At 41.2% G+C, this 19,459-nt stretch overlaps 1 protein-coding gene across 2 annotated transcripts in view; it reads left to right on the top strand.

Annotated features, from left to right (window-relative positions):
* slc37a1 (solute carrier family 37 member 1) overlaps positions 1–17,960 on the top strand; it is a 29,263-nt gene extending 11,303 nt beyond the window's left edge. Inside the window, exons 4-21 of one of the 2 annotated variants that reach the window (XM_022753943.1) lie at positions 22–160; positions 1,534–1,612; positions 4,294–4,429; positions 4,763–4,839; positions 5,736–5,902; positions 6,207–6,259; positions 6,661–6,735; positions 7,303–7,344; positions 7,926–8,048; positions 8,853–8,943; positions 11,957–12,019; positions 12,274–12,359; positions 12,554–12,602; positions 13,199–13,272; positions 13,367–13,445; positions 13,664–13,761; positions 14,186–14,250; positions 16,067–17,960. In XM_022753943.1, the coding sequence (XP_022609664.1) occupies positions 22–160; positions 1,534–1,612; positions 4,294–4,429; positions 4,763–4,839; positions 5,736–5,902; positions 6,207–6,259; positions 6,661–6,735; positions 7,303–7,344; positions 7,926–8,048; positions 8,853–8,943; positions 11,957–12,019; positions 12,274–12,359; positions 12,554–12,602; positions 13,199–13,272; positions 13,367–13,445; positions 13,664–13,761; positions 14,186–14,250; positions 16,067–16,082 (1,512 nt within the window). In that variant the 3' untranslated portion in view covers positions 16,083–17,960. The remainder of the gene's footprint in view (positions 1–21; positions 161–1,533; positions 1,613–4,293; positions 4,430–4,762; positions 4,840–5,735; positions 5,903–6,206; positions 6,260–6,660; positions 6,736–7,302; positions 7,345–7,925; positions 8,049–8,852; positions 8,944–11,956; positions 12,020–12,273; positions 12,360–12,553; positions 12,603–13,198; positions 13,273–13,366; positions 13,446–13,663; positions 13,762–14,185; positions 14,251–16,066) is intronic. The other variant, XM_022753945.1, reaches the window with a different exon arrangement.
* Positions 17,961–19,459: the final 1,499 nt, after the last annotated feature.

The following is a 19,459-nucleotide window of genomic DNA, read 5'->3' as shown; positions in this document are numbered from 1 at the left end:
GCGCTGCCTTTGTGTTGACAGAGTGAGCTCCATAAGAACTGCTCCTCTGTCATTGAGCTCGCCACCATGACCTCCAGCAGCAGCAGCAGCAGCAGTGACAGCCAGCAGGCCTCTCCACCGTCTCTCCACACAGACATGGACTGTAGCTGGAAGCCTTTTGGTTTGTATTCACTGGACTCCTTCCACAGTGACAGTTAGAGGTGTCATTGTAGTGGATGTTCTCAAGTCATCTTAATGTTGCTGAAGCAACATGATACTGTCCCTTTAGCTTATATTAGTTTTCTGAAAATCCATATGATACTGATATGAATCACAAAGTTTATTACATAAGAATAATGTAATGTAATGTATAGGGTTGGGTATTGCAACTGATTTCCTGAATCTGTATGATTTCAATTCACAAGGTCCCGATTCGATTCGATTTGATATCAATTCAGTCAGACATATTTCAGTTACGATATGATTTTTTCTTGGATATGAATGAGATTCTCAGAGAACTAATGCTGTAAAAATGGTTCCTCTAACCCGGTGCATTATTTTGTTTACATTACGAATGGACACAAAGCACTTACATTAATGCGCTGTCTATTTAACATAACCAACAGTTTAGAACCATCTCAAGGAATAATAGATATAATGTGCGTTGTTAACATACCCCAGTGCACCTGCTACACTGTGTATGAACAGATAAACACAGCTTCTTCTTCACGTCTCACATATAGCCTTGCTTTAGTCCAGCTCTTACCTGTCTTCATAGTTTTTAAATCTGAAATGCAGCTACACATTTGTCTTTAGACTTGCCGCTGACTTCATAGGGACCTTCTCTGTCATGTTTTTGACTGTCACGTGCACAGGTGTACTGCTGTTTGTTCACGTACCGGAGCGCACGTACGTTGCACGCGCATGGTTGAGTTGTGGCACGTTTTAAACATTATGAAACCACTGTTCCTACGGTGACAAGTTTACATTCATTAACTGACTTGAGTCAAACAAATGAAGCCGCATTGGAAACAACCATTCTGAGAAACTGCAGTGCAGGAAGAGGTCAGGTTAAGCTAACAGGCTAACGTAGCTTAGTTAGCTTTCATCTCCGGCAGCACAAGCTGTCCGCACAATCTAGAGGCTATACATTTCAATTGGATTCTGTGAATTGTGAATATTTTATTTACTGAGGAAAAAAAGTGGCGGAGCGTGGTTCAGGTGTCTCCGGCAGTTCAGGCAGCACTACACCTACACTCACCTGACCAGATCTAGTTATGACAGCTTTACACATCCACAGGAGAGTGTAAAATCAAATGTTAAAAGATCGATCTTGGCTTTTATGAATCGATATCGGATTATTCAAATGAAGATCGATTTTAATCGGAGAATGGATTCTTTCAACCCAGCCCTAGTAATGTAGTAGTACACTGTTGCTTTTACAGTTTGTTTTCTGTAGCTTTTGTCAAGGAAGAAGCTGTAAATAAAAAGGTCAGTAAACAGCTGAACCAGGTCGGTAAAGTCCTGAACTTTAGTTTTTCTTGATATCCTCAGATAAAAGTAACTACAAACAGCTGCTGGGAGCCATGGACTACTCCTTTCTCTGTGCCTATGCTGTGGGAATGTACCTCAGGTGAGATGACCACAGGAGCTTTATTTATAACAGAGGTGAACTGAATCAGGCCAGGTGAGTATGTAGGCTAGTAAGTATGTGAATGTAACCAATACAGAAATAGCATTCATTCAGTCATTAGTGATGGAGAAATCAGGAACATCTTTCAACAGATAACATAACAGATACACTTAAATAGATGAAAATAAAATTATATCAAAACCCCACAATGGTATCCTACATTAAAACTGACTTTAATTCACTTTGTTGTCCCCAAGAGGAAATCTGTTTAGTAAAACATTAAAACATACATGAACTATAAAGACAACTACTGACAATTTAAAGCCAAGTGTGAGTTCACGTATCACATTTGAGTCCAAATATCAGACCATCACTGTTGTCATGGTTACATGGGAAACACATCATGAGCCTAAACTCTCCAGACGGAGGAAGTTGACTTTGAAATGATCAGGCAATTCAACTGTATATTCTTGTCACCAGTAGAGAGATGACTGAACTAATAGAGGTGATGAGTGACTTCATCATGGAGCTTTAGAAGAGTCATCAGTTTAGTTCGCATCTCCAACCAGCTGAGCTCTAGTCACTGTGTGATCCTTTAATGTCAGCTTGCTACAATCATGGTGTCCAGGTATTTGTACTGTACCTGTTCAGTGATCTGACCCTCAATGTGAGAACAGGGCTAAAATCTATAGACCACTGGACCATGTGCTGTATCATTACAACATCACTACAACAGTCCAGTTGTTTCAAGGCAGGAACCTCTGCAGTTGATGGTTACAGTATATAAAAAGAAACAGTAACAGGCAGTGACAGTTGTAGAGTACATTGGGCCTTGGGCAAAACATTGCCAGGGGGCCCCTCCAATCAGCTTTTATCACCATTATGTAGTAAATAATCTGGCACCAACGAAAAATTTACAAAACCAATTTTTTTTTAATTCCAAATGTTCACATTAATAGAATTTTCAAAATATAACCAGCCAGACACAGACTTGAATGAGCTGTGAATAGGCATACCTAACGACCAGTTGTTTTTAATCTAAATGACTAAGCATATATGTTACAACCTGTAGATGTTTAGGAACAAGAGAAGCAACATTCTGAGGATGGTATCAGGCGAGTCCACCAACGATAGTTATGCCAACGACTGTCACTGATCCCAAGTGACTCCAACGACTGTCGTTATAACACAATAGAGCACTAACGAACGGTCGTGCAAACGACTGTCGTTGACACTTGGAGCACGAACAGAAACCAATGACATCATCAGCCTTGTGAATGCCCACAAGAGGTTAAATACTTGGGTCTCCACACCAGAAAGTTAGACCAGTCCCAGCCTGGTCAGATGCGTACACGAACTGATGAAGCCTCTTGGATGAGAGGTGAAACGTCTTCCCAGACAAATAATCAAGTCCAGTTGCGTTTTGATTTAAAACTCCTTTAGGATAACCTGAACTAAAACTAAAGCCTATAGCCCAAGATCCCCGAACTGTGAAACTAGTGCCCCCACGAGTCAACATTCACAATCACGAAGCCACTTCAGAAGAGCTACAGCACACACGTTGACAGTTAGACAGTCACAACAACGAGGTACAGAGGCGGACTGCTCAGATTAAATCACAGCCCACCCCAGCCATTTCCATGAGGCACACTTTATACGGCCGAGGATGGGACCACGCAAGCTTGTGATAGGCGGCTGGGACCAACGCGAGGGGAGGGACCAGCTGAAAACGAGGACCACCCAGGCACAGACAGAGAGGAGCGATGTGGAGGAGTGGACGATGCGGAAATCCCCTTCCGGAGTAGCGGATGATAGGTCACCCCAGCCTTAATTCAGAAGGAGAAAACTGCACCATGAAATGTAACACACAACAACAACAAGAGCTATACCTAGAGCCCATAACAATATAACAATAGTGAATTTATTCATGATACTTCAGTTACACAGTCGGAGCAATAGTCTGTATAAAACATTTTTTTTAATATTAAAGTGTTAGGTTTAGATTCACATTGAGGAGCTGCTTGAAAATGTATGTGCAGGATTTACTGAAAATACTTGGCATCACTTCTCTGAGATGTTGCTGCAAATCGTCCAGGGAACGACATGGGGCCCCTTTAAGGAGGTTTCTTATTGAGATGTCATTACAAATCATTGATGGGTTGTTTAGGGGAGGGGTTTGTATTTTAAGACATTGCTGTGGAGTTAAGTTTGTCAACCCTTGGGGGCCCCTTAACAGCCTGGGGCCCAGAGCAGTTGCCTGCCTTCCCTGTTCACAAGCTTCGTCTCTGGTAACAGGACATAGCCTGGTGGTGAGCCAGCAGAATAAACACAAAATGTCAGATATAGTGTCATTTACTTACACACTGGGATCAGTCCACCAGAAAATCCAACATTTCTAATCATTTATTGGCTAAAATGTGGAGCTCGTCTGTCTTTAAAGCAGAAGAGAAATATAAAAATAGTAACCATGTGTGGACCTCAGCTTTGAGAAAGGTATGGCAGTTCCATCAACCCTCTTTTGTTCCTATAAATAAATAGGAGATATAGTGAATCCTCCACACCTCCCTGTAGTGCCTTCTTGATAAACCAGGTTACTAGTGAGGTCAGGGCCACAGGTGGAAGATCACAACCACCCTCAGGGACTGTGGTTAACATGATGTCATCACCGTGTGTCTGTGCAGTGGCATCATTGGGGAGCGTCTTCCCATTCGACTGTACCTGACTGTGGGCATGCTGACCAGCGGCTTGTTCACCTGCCTGTTTGGACTGGGTTACGTTTACAACATCCACAGCCTGGGCTTCTACATATTTGTCCAGGTGAGACAACTCACTGCTGCTAATAGAGCCTGCAGTCACACGCACAGTGGTACATCTGCTATAAGGGAAGTTCTTTAAAGCTCAGGTTAGTTATTGTGTCATCTATCAGAATTAAATATCTCCTCAGGACTGTGTCAGCACATAAGGAGCTGAATAAATGCCTGTATCACACAGACGTGCACACATCTACTCATGATCAGAGGTTTATATACACATGAATTTACACGTGGTCACCAAATAATACACACAGTCAACCAAGAGAGCGGCTGAATGACTTCCTTTCTAACACCTCAGTTTAAATGAGCTGTCCTCAGTCTGCTTCTTTGATTTCAGGTGGCTAATGGCCTGGTCCAAACCACCGGCTGGCCCAGCGTGGTGACCTGCATCAGCAACTGGTTTGGAAAGGGAAGGTGAGACCTGATCACCCTCAGACTGGAGCATATGGTTTGTTTCAGGTCGACTGATGAGGCTTTTATGACACTTTATGAGCAGTGATGCAGTGTGACCATCATGTGAATGTACCATAAGAAGCTGTTAAATATGTGGTGTGATATAATTAGATTTCATTACTCCAACTGGAATGAAACAGCTTATTATTTCTGCCACAGTCTGTATATCTGTACGTGTCTTTGGTTTCAAGACTCCGCCTCCTTTGTTTGCACCAACCAGAAAGAACTGCAAAAATTGAATTTGCATCAGTCACTGATTTATCATTGGCTTATAATGACACTGACTAATGAGACAGCAGCTTCTGCAGCTTCTTATCTGTTAACATGGACATGTGTCGTATTGCACCTCAGCTTGCTGTTTGTTTGTTTGTTTGTTTATCAAGATCCCTGTTAGCATTTACATTACAGCAGCTATTCTTTCTGGGGTCCACACAGTTTTGCTGAGATGAGATGGTCAGCTATAGATATAAATCAATGATGAAAAAATGACTAATGGTGATTTCAATGATAGTTTGCAGAGGGAAGGTCCTACAAGGAGCAGTGACATTTAAAGACATTGAATTTATCACTGTTTCATTAACTAAAAATGATTTGACTCTTCAAACCTGAAGGTGGTTACAGAGTTGTTGAGGATGTTCTCTCAGTGGAGTATTTACCACCCCTAACACAGACTAAAAAGAGTTCACACTCATTTAAGGAAAATAGTGTGATGGTGTGATGCATTTCTTTTCTGTAAAGCCATTTAACTGATGAAACAGCTGGATGTGAACACAGATGCATGGTTCAGTTTAGATTCAGGACAACAGATCTGGCTCTCAGGCTGACTGATCCTGTGATGTGTCCGCTCCTCCTCTCAGGCGTGGACTCATCATGGGGCTGTGGAACTCCCACACCTCAGTGGGAAACATCCTGGGCTCTCTGATCGCAGGATACTGGGTCTCCTCCAACTGGGGCCTGTCGTTCATCGTGCCGGGGCTCCTCATCGCAGCCATGGGCATTGTGTGCTTCTTTTTCCTCATTGAGCGTGAGTGCAGCCTCCTCATTGGCTGGTGGGCTACAATATGGTGATATGTAGCTGATTTATTTTCCTCACTGTGTTTGGAGGATTTAACTGAACTTTCTTAAAGTCCACACATTAATGAGTGAGTTTCTGTTTAAAGAGATAATTTCTTCACTAATGTCTTTGACTTGCTGAAAGAAATACTCATCAGATATATAAAGGAAGAGCTCTAATTACAAGTGAGAGTAGTCAGCTGACAGCTGTTAGCAGGACTTCACAGCTGGAAATGGAAGAGTATCATATAAACCCCATGTTTTTCCCTCCACAGATCCAAATGACCTGAAAAGCATCTATGCTCAGAATTCTTCCCCAGGCAAGAGTGTGAGTACAGAGCTTTACTGAGGTTTATAGTCAGGAGACACACCTCTCTCTGTGTGTTTGTCTTTTATGTGTCAGTCTGTCTTCTCTGTGTGTTTCAGCTCATCTCCAGCAGTAACATTGTAGTTTGTACTGTGTGTATCATGGTGTGCACTGTGTTATCTAACACACAGTCAGTGGATCCTCTATCTGTGTGTTTACTACTCATTTGTACTGAGAATCCGAATTTACCTGTTTCGAACTCAACAGCTGTTAGACATTTAAAATACAATGATGAAAATATACTTCAATACAATATGAATATGACTATTGGTTTATTAAAATCAGCTCGCTCACCTGCAGGTCCAGAGCACTGAGTGACAGTGTGAGTAATAATGTATGTGATGTACTGTCTCTTTAAGCAGGTTCCCACCAAGAGTTGGAATGGAGTAAATGGAAACACTGAGGTGTATCTGCAATACAAGGACAACAAAACCCAGGTGTGTGTCACTGTGTGTATGTTAATGCATCATGTATTTCACATATAGTGCTAGTCAACTTTAAAGCACCTGTAAACACCTGAGTCTTTTTTTCTGTAGCATTAAATGTTCATCACAGCATAAACAACAATCATCAGTTTGACTTTGAGCAGAAAATCTAATGTTGGAACCTCAGAAAATCTATTTTCAATCTGTTTTAACAGAAAAATCCAGAAACACTTTTAAAAGTTTTTGTTTATCTTGCATACAAAAAGCATAGTAACAGATTGAAGTGATCTGAAACATGCATGGTAAATGTTTTCATACTGTCATACTGACTCTGATCAATGCAGTTACAACAACAACAACAACAACAACAACAACAACAACAACAACAACAACAACAACAACAACAACAACAACAACAACAACAACAACCAAATAATAGTCTGAAATGGAGTGTTTAGATTGTTCAGGTATACCTAACAAAGTGGTAGCTCTGTAAATCAGTGACATTAAATAATGTGAGTATCAGAGGGCAGATGCTGTTGCTTTAGTAAGTTTAACATGTGGTTGTGATTCATTCAGGTGTACTACTACTGTTACGAGGATAGTGTTCAGAACAGGAAGGTCAGTTCCTGTCAGGTACTGGGTGAATAATTCTCAGGCTGATTCCAAATGTCCACTTAAAAACATGCTGCACTTCATCATCATCATCATCATCAGGCTGCTGAGGGTTTACGTCCCCTGTCAGACCTGAGGTCAGGACATTTGGCTTCAGTCTCAGGGTTTCTTGGACCTTTATGGGATGATGGAGTTGGGTTTACTTCATGCAGCTGTTCCTTCCAATCTTCACAATGTCAGTTTGATCTTTGGCCCCTTCATGTAATGATCCATCTATTACACCAGAAACAGTTCAGATTAAAGCTGACACAGTATCTGGGACCTGTGTGTGTCAATGTGTGATATTCTTTTTTCCAAGAATAATTTCTATTTAAATCACACTTTGCTAATTCACCTCTATCAGATTATCTTCAAGCTGCTGCGTGAACTAAACTGTCAGTCAGTCCTGATCAATCCTAATTTAAAATTCCTGAAACATTAAAAAACTGTGACTGATTGGCTCTTCTGATTTACCGGGTGGACTGGGTGGATTGGGTGCAGTGACAGAAGTCCAGTAGGTCCCCTGATGTTTGCCTCCTCTTCCTCAGAGCTATGACACAGAGCTGCTGCTGCCCAGAGACAGTGTGCGAGTCCCTGTGCAGCCCGTCGTGGTGGTGAAGAACGACTCAGAGCCGTCTGCCATCAGCTTCATGGGAGCTCTCCGGATACCAGTCAGTCTCACACCACACACACATACCCACACAACGTGGATCTTATCTCATAGTTTGGTCATTGGTTCTGTCACTTGTGATCACATTATACCAACAGATGAATTGCTGACGTCAAATATGAGCAGTCACAGGATCAGCCCCACTGGTTTTAGTTTGAAGACAAATTAAGGTAAAATCAGAACAAAAGTCGGCTGTAAATGTCCATCACAGCTTCCAGGATGACTTCCTGCTTCAACTTTGACCTACCTTACTTTTGGTAGTTGTAGAATAGAAAAAAATGCCTTTATTAATCATTGCACAGCTGTACAATGAAATTCAGTGCCTCCCCTCGACTGGGAGGAGTCCTTATCTTTGTATAGGATCAGGATCTGTGAATATAGCTGTGTGCAGGTGATTTTCTGAGCTGATTGTAGGCATAGTTTATTCATGGGAATAGATATTTCTGTCTTGTGTCCAACCTGTCTGAGTGTGCTAATTGCTTGTGTTGATTGGTTGTTTAATGTTGTAATTAACTTTGTCAGTAGTGTGTTACCATAGCCAGTATGAATTACGGTCAAAACTACAACATAAGATCCAAGTTGTGAGATTGTGAGTTGGGATAACCGTCTCAGACCCTCCAGTCACATGAATTACCCCTAGGGGATAAATAAAGTATCGATCTATCAATCTATCGATCTATCAGAGATCAAGTGTTCAGACATTCATCGTGTCTCTGTGTCATCTGTGACAGGTGCCATTCAGTCAGAAAAAGGCTGCTGTACTAACACCTGTGTGTGTGTGATGTTTGTGTATTTGTCTTCCCAGGGAGTGATCGAGTTCTCTCTGTGTCTGCTGTTTGCTAAGCTGGTCAGTTACACCTTTCTCTTCTGGCTGCCGCTGTACATCACTAAAGCAGGTGAGGACCATGAGCAGAGTCCAAGCACCACTGGTTTATTCTTCTTCTGTAGCAAAGTTACACAGCCATTTAACCACAGTTACACACAACAACATTCATGTCAGCTGCTATGAGAAAGATCTTCCTGTTTCTGCTGCTAAATTCTGAAGCAAATGAACTAAAAGAAGTTTCTGGATTCTGAAGATTAGACCTATCCTCTCTGAACACACAGGTGTCCACCAGTTTGAATTCAGTCTCAAACTTTTAAAATGTTTTCACAGCTTTTAATTTTTTATATCATCTTCACCAAATTTCACAAATGAAGAGTCACATCACCAAATTGTCATTTGTGACAACACACAGTAATCTTCTGTGTCTGCTTGTGTCATTATCCACTCTGACACCATGATGACACCATGAACATCACCATAATTCTGTAACTATACCATTACATTGTGTTGTGTATGTTTACCCTGAATTCACTGTGACTTGTGGAATCTTCAGAAAATTTTAGATGTCCTCCCATTAAAAGAACTCTGTGGGTTTGAACAGTCAGTCATGTAAGTTACCCTTCAATTCTATGGAGCTGACTCTGTGCTGTTCTCTCATATTTTAAAACTTCATTAATGACCACTCTGAGTGTGTGGGGAGCTCACTCTGATTGAACATTCAGGACTGAAGCGAAAGCAGGGGAAGCTCAGTTTTTCTTTTTTGTTTAATGGGTAGAGATCGGTTGTCAATTCACCATCTGTCTCTGTCTCTCTTTCCTTTAATTCTTCCTGTTAATACCCAGCTATCATTCTGATTCTCTAGTTTTTACTATAGATGTGATCTTTGAATCACACCGAGATAACAAGAAAGTATACGATGTAATCCAGCTGGCGACAGCCTAAAAGTTCCTGTCAATGGTTTATCACAGTGATAGGCCTTAATACGAAACAAAAAACAGTGAAAGAATTTTTCAAAATTTTAAATGATTTTAAAGATCAATGTTCAAGTTTAAATGATTTGTCAGTCAACTTACAATACCTTTGCAGCCCCAGTGGTTGGGAACCACTGGTCTAGACTGATGTGAATCTCCCCAGCAGCGTAAAACTCTTAAAACTCAGCTCTTTCACACTGTTTTAGACTTTAACAGGTTTTATTAGTGCCACGGGTGCTCAGCTCCGAGGCACTCCTCTACAGCTAGAATAGCTGAGAGGAGTGCCCGCAGCTTTGAGAAAACCCCGGTAATATATACATCAAGACGTGCGTCTTGTCCCCGAAAGAGGTGCTATGACTTTTGGTGTTAAAATTCCAATTTTTCCCAAAGTTATTCCCAAAATACTGGGAATAAATAATGCATTAGGAATGCATTGGAATTTTCTTTAAAAACCCACAAAATTTCACCTTTTGTCTGAGTCACCCAGCTCTCTCATACCTGCACGTAGAAATGTGATTCAAACTATAAAACGGAGGAAAACTTCTGCTCTCTCAAAAATACAGCAACTGTTTTTACATAACATGTAAACTTTTCAAACTATGAGCACTCAAAGGAGGAGTGGAAATCACTTTTTCTTCAAAGTTAGAGTGACAGCGTCAGTTGGCTAGAGTGCGTGAAGCAGTAAAAAATAACCTTTATTTTTATTTTTAACTCGAGCTCACGGCCAAACCGTAAAAAGGAGACAAATAATTCTTTCTGAAAATGTAGACATAGTTGTTGGGATTCATAAAATGTAACTTTGACAGGCAGGGTCTGCACAAAATTTAAACGGGGGTGCCGAGTCCGGCAGCAATACCTGTCTCACTCTCATTGACACCTAATGTAATCGTCTTTTTTTTTTCAAAAGAATCTCACTCTGTCTTCGCACTGAGCTTACTCACTCATTTTAAGGAATATCTGAATAAAATAGAGACTGTAAGAAACTTCTGGCTTCAGTGTCTGTCACGGTGTTTTCGGTTTTTGAAAAGAAGTAACGGTTTTCTCATAATTTGCAATTGTTTTAAGCCATGTAGAAGCCAAATTCTGGGCAGATTTTCACATTGCCATGGCAACGGCAGCTCCTGACCTGTGTGCGTGTGTGCGTGCCTAGCAACCAGATAACCAACTCTCCAAGCTCCGCTAGCTTTACATTAGCCGCATGTTAGGTCTTAAATTACATTTAGTTAGGTCTTAAATATGTAAGTCCATTTACTGCTTCCTTTGTTGCTTTTCTTTTTGTTTTGTTAAATGAGTGAATGAAGTTGTGACGGTCTCCGCTGAGACAGAGGAGAGGAGAAGCTACTAGCCCTCTCTCGCTGTCACTTCTAGTCGCGTTGCTCTCCTCCCCAGTAATGTTAAATTTAGCACCGAAAAAAACATAATAGTGGTAATTTAAATAGCGGTTCATGGGATTTATTAACCCTCAGGGGTCCCTCTGTCCTTTTTTGGACATTTTCTTCACTTTTCTTTTTTGATTTGCTGATCATTTTGGCTGTGTTACAGCTGAAGGTATGGATTTCTGCAAGAAAGTGTCTTTTTTGACATATTTTTAAAATCTAATGTCAGTTACTGTTACAGGTCTATTATACACTGGTAACACATTTTGTACCCTCTGGGGTTCCTCGCGTCCAAAAAAGGACACACAAAGAAAATGCTATAAAATCATCATATATCAATATTTTTTTCTGCTTTTTTTTGCATACATTGTTTTATATCAGAGTCTTTTATATCAAGACATTTCTCAAAACCAGAATATGATCAGGGTGACTTTTGAACACTGGAAATAAATCATGTACTCATCCCGGCAGTAGCCCCCGTGGCACTCAAAATTTCCCTGGAATTTTCTAGTTTTCTTTGTGCTGTACAGATGATTCATGATTGAAAGAATAAATGTATTTGTGATGTTAGAAGGTGGAACAGGCAGCACATCTCTCTCTGTCTGACTGTGCATGTTTCCTCTTATACTGCTGCAGCCTTTACATCCATGTGTGTGTGTGTGTGTGTGTGTGTGTGTGTGTGTGTGTGTGTGTGTGTGTGTGTGTGTGTGTGTGTGTGTTTGTGTGTGTGTCTCAGCTCACCTGGATGCCAAGAAGGCTGGAGATCTGTCCACCCTGTTTGATGTGGGAGGAATTGTGGGTAAGTGCTTTTGTTCACATGTACCTCTTACTTAGCTCTTGAGAGGGAGAGATATGTGAGAGAGTGTGTGTGTGTGGAGGGGTGGGGTGGTGTATGTGTGTGTGTGGCGGGGTGTTTGTGTGCACAAATAAATGTTATTTTCCATCCTACATTCACTCAAAGTCAATATTTACTTACCATTGTGAATTAGGTCATAGGTAATGGTATTTTCCTGACGTGTGTGTTTGTGTCTGTGTGTGTGTGTGTGCGTGCAGGGGGGATCCTGTCAGGAGTGATCTCTGATAAGCTGGGGAAGAGAGCCACCACCTGTGCAGTCATGTTGCTGTTGGCTGCTCCTACAGTAAGTTTCCTCATCCAGAGGGTTTCTAACACTGAGTCACCTGAGACCAGTGCATGAAGTCAGTCATTACACTCAGATCTCTTCCTGTCATTGGAGCTTGATGTAAAGTTAGGATGCTGCTGATGTGTTCAGACAGGTGAGTGATGAAGGTGACTGTGAGTGTTTGACTGTCCTTCCCTGTCTTTGTCTTGCAGCTGTATGGTTTCTCCATGATCAGTGAGTTCGGTCTGGGGCCGACCATCGGTAAGATCCAAACCTCCCTCCTCAGCTCAGTCAGAGTCAGTGGCTGCTGATGAGCTGATTCATTCATTAGATGACAAACAGAACTTTCTTCAGAGTTTTCTGAATTATTCAGCCAAACATCTTCTGTAACAGCTCCAGAACAATGTGTTGGAGACAGAAATACCAACACTTCACCTTCTTTTCTAGCTGATAATCATGTGTGAGGTCCAGATATTCGAGGTCACATGATGACCTGGCTACCTTTATCAGAGGAGCTCATCAGCATTGATTGGGTGATTAATGGAGCTTTAGTGATCATCAGTGGCTCGTTGAGAGCAGACTGATGACTCTTATCATTCACACTGAGCTGATGATGGTCCAGCGGCTGCTCATTATCCTCACAATACACTGAAGGACTGTCGCATCATGTGACACAGCAGCAGCTCTGATGTTGTATAATCATCGTCACACAGGTCACCAAAGTGGTCTTAGCCTCATCAGTAAGTGTGCATATTTGATCAGCTGGTAGAGACACAGTTGTACAGGTACAGGTGTACAGGAGGATGTAGTGACTCGATCACTGAAAACAACAATAAAAACACCAGTCTGTGTTTCAGGCATGCTCCTGGTGTGTGGAGGTCTCGTCAATGGGCCATATGCCCTCATCACAACTGCAGTGTCCGCTGATTTGGTAAGCATGTTCAAGTCTGGTCTGATTCCAGTGTTCAGGAGCCGTCCCACCCCCTCATCTCTCTGTCTCCCTCTCTGTTTACCTCTGATCCCAGGGGACCCACAAGAGCCTGAAAGGCAACGCTAGAGCACTGTCCACTGTCACTGCCATCATTGATGGTACAGGGTCTGTAGGTCAGTACCAGTTAGAAAAGAACATCTTGGCTTCTGTGTGTGTATATATATGTGTTTGTGTGTGTGTGTACTTTTTTCACATCTTGTTATGAGGCTGCAGCCTGATGCTAAAATAGTTTTTCCCTCATCAGTCTACACTCTACACCCATAATGACAAGTGAAAACTGAGTAGGATAGTCCACCTACAAACACTGATCTGCTGATGTCTGTGGTGTCAGGTGCAGCACTGGGCCCCCTGCTGGCTGGTCTGTTGTCTGCAGGCGGCTGGGATCAGGTCTTCTACATGCTCATGACTGCGGACTTCCTTGCTCTGTTGGTGAGTGAAAACTATCAACAACACAAGCATCAGTGCCAACACCAGAGGAAGCTGTCAGTAGTTTTCACTGAGTTAAAGCTGCTCTAAACAATGCTTATTTCATGCTTGTATAAACACTGGTTTAATTATCTCCAGCTCTGCAGCTCCCTCTATTACACTCAGCTCTTCAGCCTCTTGTAACAGAGACTCTCGGTTCTCCGTGAGACAGCTCTGATGAACTCACTGTACACTGTTTCTCCCACCATTGCCTCTGGATGTCACCATAACACCTTAATAAGGCAGTAACATGTTAGATGTGTTTTCAGTTTGTTTTGTTTCCCCCAGTGGCCAAAAATCAACGAATACAGCTTTAAATGCAGCGCTGATGTCTTCTGTGTAAATATATGAACTACTGTGATAACTGATTGTGTGAATGTTTGTACAGCTTTTGCTACGACTTGTGACAAAGGAGCTTACATCAAGTAAATCCCGTCCCATCTCCACTGTAGAGTAAGTCCTGCTCTTCTCCACTTCATCATCTTTATTACTCAGTGTCCTGTTTCTTTTCCTGCCTGTTTCTCACTGTAGATCAGTTTGATCTTATATCTTATTGATCTTGTTTTCTCCGATTACTTTCAAAAGCAGCTATAATTTATATAACCTGTAAATATAATTTATAACACATATTGTATTCACTGTAGTCCCAATTTGTTTGTTTATTTTATATGCAACACAGAATAAAGAATCGGGAACACAACAAAATTAAGACAATAAAATGTAAAAAAAATATTGTATTAACAAAAACCACAGTTTATGAGTGAGAATCATGAGCTGAAACACTGACTCAGAGCTGTAAATATTAGTGACCTGCAAATTGAAATCATTGAGTTTCTTTGTAGGATCTGTTTTGTGAGGGTGGGGGGCAGGAGCCATCGCTGCATTTAGTGATGGGTGATCTGGCCAAAAGATCATATGACTGTCTTTTTGAATTGAATCTCAATCCATGATCTAAACCACGATCTGCTGATTTTATTTTGAAAGTCCTGACAGGAAGAGGTAATTTGTATCTTTCCGCTGTGTTACGCTTCTTTCTCCCACAGTGCTGTCTTCTGTTTACAAACAACCAATGTCACAACCAATCACAGTTTTTGCTTAGTTCTTATGGAGTATTCGTTTGGACATCCCTGTTATTTATTTATGAGCTGCTATATGGGTGTTTTAATTTGAAAGTTCAGTCTCTGCCCCGGCTCATCCCGCCTCTTGTCTTGCTACCTGCAGCTGGTGAAGGTGGTTCTTGTTCTGCTCTGATGGGGAACTGGTTCATGTGGAGCTACACCAAACTCACTGAGGCTGCAGAGCTGAACGAGGACTGCTGTCTCCAGCTGCAGTTAGCAGGCTAGCTGTTTAACAGTTAACATGGTCTGGTTAGCAGAGACTGAACCTTTAAAATTAAATATCTAAACATAGAAAGATTAGCTCATATGTCAAAGTAAGATTGTCCAAGATATAAGATCATCAGATCACCCATCACTAGATACATTCACGAATGTCTGTGACTGACTGAATGAATGGTGAAGTTACACCATTGGTCGGCTGAATGTTGGACTGTTCCTATTGGCTGTTGCTCTTTCAAAATGATTTGGTGCGAAGTTTCTATTACATTATCAGGAACTGTTCACAGCTGATACGCAACAGTTTTCAACTACTTTATTTCCTCAAAAATTGTGTATTAGAGTTAGGTGATTATGTCTAACTGCCTCTGTTTGACATGTATAAGTGGTCATAGCAGTATTTTAGTACAAAGCCTTGTTTTGATCTCCTCCTGTTTGCCCTATTAAAGTAAATACGTTATACATTATTACAAACTCAAGACTACCTGTAACCATTTCAAATTAAAAGCCCTCTAGCATTTAAATGGACATAAACCTTTTATGTCTTTCCAGTTGCTTCTGATTTTTTCACTAACCCCATGATGTGGCAGTCCTCATGGATTTGTCCCAGTGCCCCCGATGGCCAGTCCAACTATGGAACTGACTATAGGCCAATACACAATAAAAATCACTCACTAACATAGTTGTTTGACACCCAACTTAGTCCTGGATTCAGTAGTTTTACACAAAACTTGTTTAAAAAAAAAGAAAAGTGTCCTGGATTGAGGATTGTCTCTTTTGTTTCTGTCCTAGGCACAAAAAGTAAAGATTGGTTTTAATATGAAAATTGTTCCCTAAACCACAGAGTTCAGTTTCAGAGTTTATGGCTCCTGAGTGTAAAACTTAACGACACCCAACTTATCTACATGGTGTTAATGTTTGTCTCTGATTCACAGGTTGAAGGAGCATTGAGCACTTTGTTGCATCACACACACACACACACATACACACACACATACACACACACAGTGAAACCACTTGTCTAAGCCTGAAATGGATTGTAGCTCTGTCACTGGATTGTCCTGAACACATACACACATATTAATAAACCAACATGTGTGTATGTCTACACACACTGCTGTGCCAGCTACAGTGGTTAGCTGTAAACAAGAGTGGACCTTCATCCTCGATAAAGACCTGAACCTGAAGTTCTGTCTGGTGGACCAAATGGAACCGCAGCAGATCTTAATCTGGAAGACTCATCATCACAGACTGTACCTGATTACAGAAGTGGATTCTTACTCAACTTATTGGTCTATTTCTCAGATCTTCCTCTGCCTGTTTCCTGTTCCTGTTTGGTTGCCAGTTTGAACACACTACCTGCCCAGTCTACCTGTATGACTGGCAGATATATAAAACTAGCCTTACTTTGACATTTGTGCTGGGATTTTAGATGACTAGATATTTATGTAGGTAGCAGTATATAAAACAGTAACTTCCATCACTGTTCTGAAGGATCCTCTTGTAGTTATGGTCTGACTGTTCTGACTCCTCCTGTTTATGTCACTACAAGCTCCACAGTCCCTGATCTAACCATGACCTTTATATCCCTGCCACTCAACTTTATATCTGATCCAAACATTTTAATGTTATACCTGAATCCAGCCCTCCACTGGCTCCATGTTGTGCTCAGTGAGAGTGAAAGCTGAGAGGTTTGACATGGTCAGTCAATATTTTTTAGTTTGGAAAAATGCCTTTATTTACCCAGAATCCATTGCAGATTTGTCCTACTGAAGATGGTGAAGAAGCAGAAGAAGCTTTGAGCGGAATTTAGTTTATGCTGCTGACAACACTGAACAATTCAACAGCAACATCTGTCCTGAAGCAGAGTCCCTGTTATTCTAGATAAACCTCACAGGACAGATGTTTTCATAGAGACAACTTGTTCTGGAACAACAGTCACTGTCTGTTGCAGCACAAACACGTTTCTGTTGTCATTCTATTGTAATAAAGTGACAAATAACAAATGAGATGGTTCAAAAGAAAAAAAACTCTGCGGACAGATGAGGTGGAGGACCAACTTTAAGTCCTGTGTGATGATGTGTATGTGAAAGGGACTCATACCGAGACCACTGCAACCCTCCTTGACTAAGACCACTATAACCCTTCTCTACCGAGACTACTAGAGCCCTTCTGGACTGACACCACTAGGACCCTCCTGGACTGTGTGGAAGTTCCTGTTTCCGTGTCACCTTTGCCTTACTGAACCAAAGAGACTGTGGGATCATGTTGTAATTTAAAAAACAGACTTTAACTTATTTTGTCAGTCTATGGTGGTTTCTGAATTTAATTCACCGAAGTTGTATTTTTATACCAAACCTCCAGATGCTGATGTTTCCCTGTTAGGGGTGTGGGGGGGTTTCTGAGATATTATGAATGTAAAGTTGTCAGATGAGACAACTGACTCTTTAAACCTTGTGGATATCTTCTGCAGTGCAATGTTCAGTGTCAACGAGGACCATCAGTGAATTTAATGAGCATAAAAAGCCTCTTAATCAAACTGAGACACCAACAGCTCATTTTAATTTTTTCTTGCTTTCAGATGTATTAATATTTATAATTAAATTCAGTTAATTTATTCGTTGATGTTATATAAAGTCACATGTTGTGTATATTTCTGATCAGTGGTCGGCCTCCTTCTGAAAACATTCTGTGTCTTGTCTGTTGTTTGTCTTGATTTTGTAAAACTGAAACATATCTGAAGGTTTTAATTTCTGTGATTCATCTTGATTTGGGATTGGTTCACTCCCAATGCATTCTGGGAAAAAAATAAACCATTTGTGTTCTTCACTTTGCTGTCGGGGTGGTGTTTTTGAAGGCTTTCGCCGCAGCCTGCTACTGTAGGCTGGCTAAATCTGTCTGAGTCATGGCGTGGAGAGGCCTTCAGTCTCAGCTGGAGGTGACAGGTGTCAACTGAAAAGGTCCTGACACACAGAAACCCACTCAGTGACACGGGCAGACCAGAAGGCTCACACACACACAAACACACTGACTGAGTTATTGGTCCATGTCTGTTTCTCCTGTCCATCCTGGTCCAGAGCTGATCCTCCCTTCACTGACGCCAGTGAGGCAGACAATTCATCATTACCTACTGCTTTACCCAGACAAACATACAGTCAGTCACCTTAAACAGGTTGAATCAGTGGCCGCGTTTAAATTCCCTTTAGCTGGTGGATTTAAAGGCTATTCCCCGTTTACCACCCGTTAACCCCCTTGTGTACCCCCTGTTTACCCCCTGTGCTGGGCCTTGATGGATGGATTGTCCAGTGATTCCTTTTAGCTGCAAAGATTAAACTAAAGGCTTTACTCTTCATTCTATGTTTCACTTCTCCAAATTTAAGATTTCAGTGACTGACAGTAAATCACTGAGCTCTGCAGCAGTTCCTTCCTCCTCATGGTTTCTGATCTGCATTGTCAGCTGTGAGATCTGATATAGACAGCTGTGTGTTTGTCCAAATCATGTTCAATCAGAGTTTATCAAAGGTGAACTTCAGTCAAGGTGTAGAAACATCTCATAGATAATCAAGAGAAATGGAGGAACCTGAAAATATTAAAGTGTCTGATACTTATGTGATATTTCAGTTTTTACTTTTTAATACATTTGCAGAAATGTCTAAAATCCTGTTTTCACTTTGTCATTATGGAGAACTGAATGTAGACTGATGAGGGGAAAAAAGAACATATATAGAATATATAACAAGTAATGTATATATATATATATATATATAAAAGAATTTAAATGATTTTATGACAAGGTGAAGAGGTCTGAATGTTTTATATATATATACACTTATATATATGTATATATATATATTCCCTCATCAGTCTAAACTCAGTTCTCCATGACAAAGTGAAAACAGGATTTTAGACATTAATGCAAATATATTAAAAAGTAAAAACTGAAATATCACACACATATATATACAGTGCATTTGGAAAATATTCAGACCTCTTCACCTTATGATAACCTGGCAACTGCTGGCAACTCTGTAAGGCGGTGCTTAGGTCACAGTGGTGCTTTGAGCTAAAAATGCTCATACTGACTATGCTAACATGCTGCTAGTAAACCATGTTAACATTAGTTGTGTTAGAACTTAAACCATAAATGAAATTCTGAGGAAGACTTTATAGAAGAAGTCAGGGGATCTCTGACGTCATGACTCATCCTCAGTACCATGCCTGCTCGACCCAGGGATGCTTCAGACTGTCAGACACCACTTCTTGAAGAGAGAGAGAGACAGAGAGACGGCGTGCCTGTGCGAGAGCGCGCAGACCTCGGGAGGCGTGGA

This window comes from Seriola dumerili, unplaced genomic scaffold (genome assembly GCF_002260705.1).
Source record: "Seriola dumerili isolate Sdu_G_001 unplaced genomic scaffold, Sdu_1.0 BDQW01000200.1, whole genome shotgun sequence".
Classification (NCBI taxonomy): domain Eukaryota; kingdom Metazoa; phylum Chordata; class Actinopteri; order Carangiformes; family Carangidae; genus Seriola; species Seriola dumerili.
This window is presented reverse-complemented; position numbering and strand designations above follow the sequence as displayed.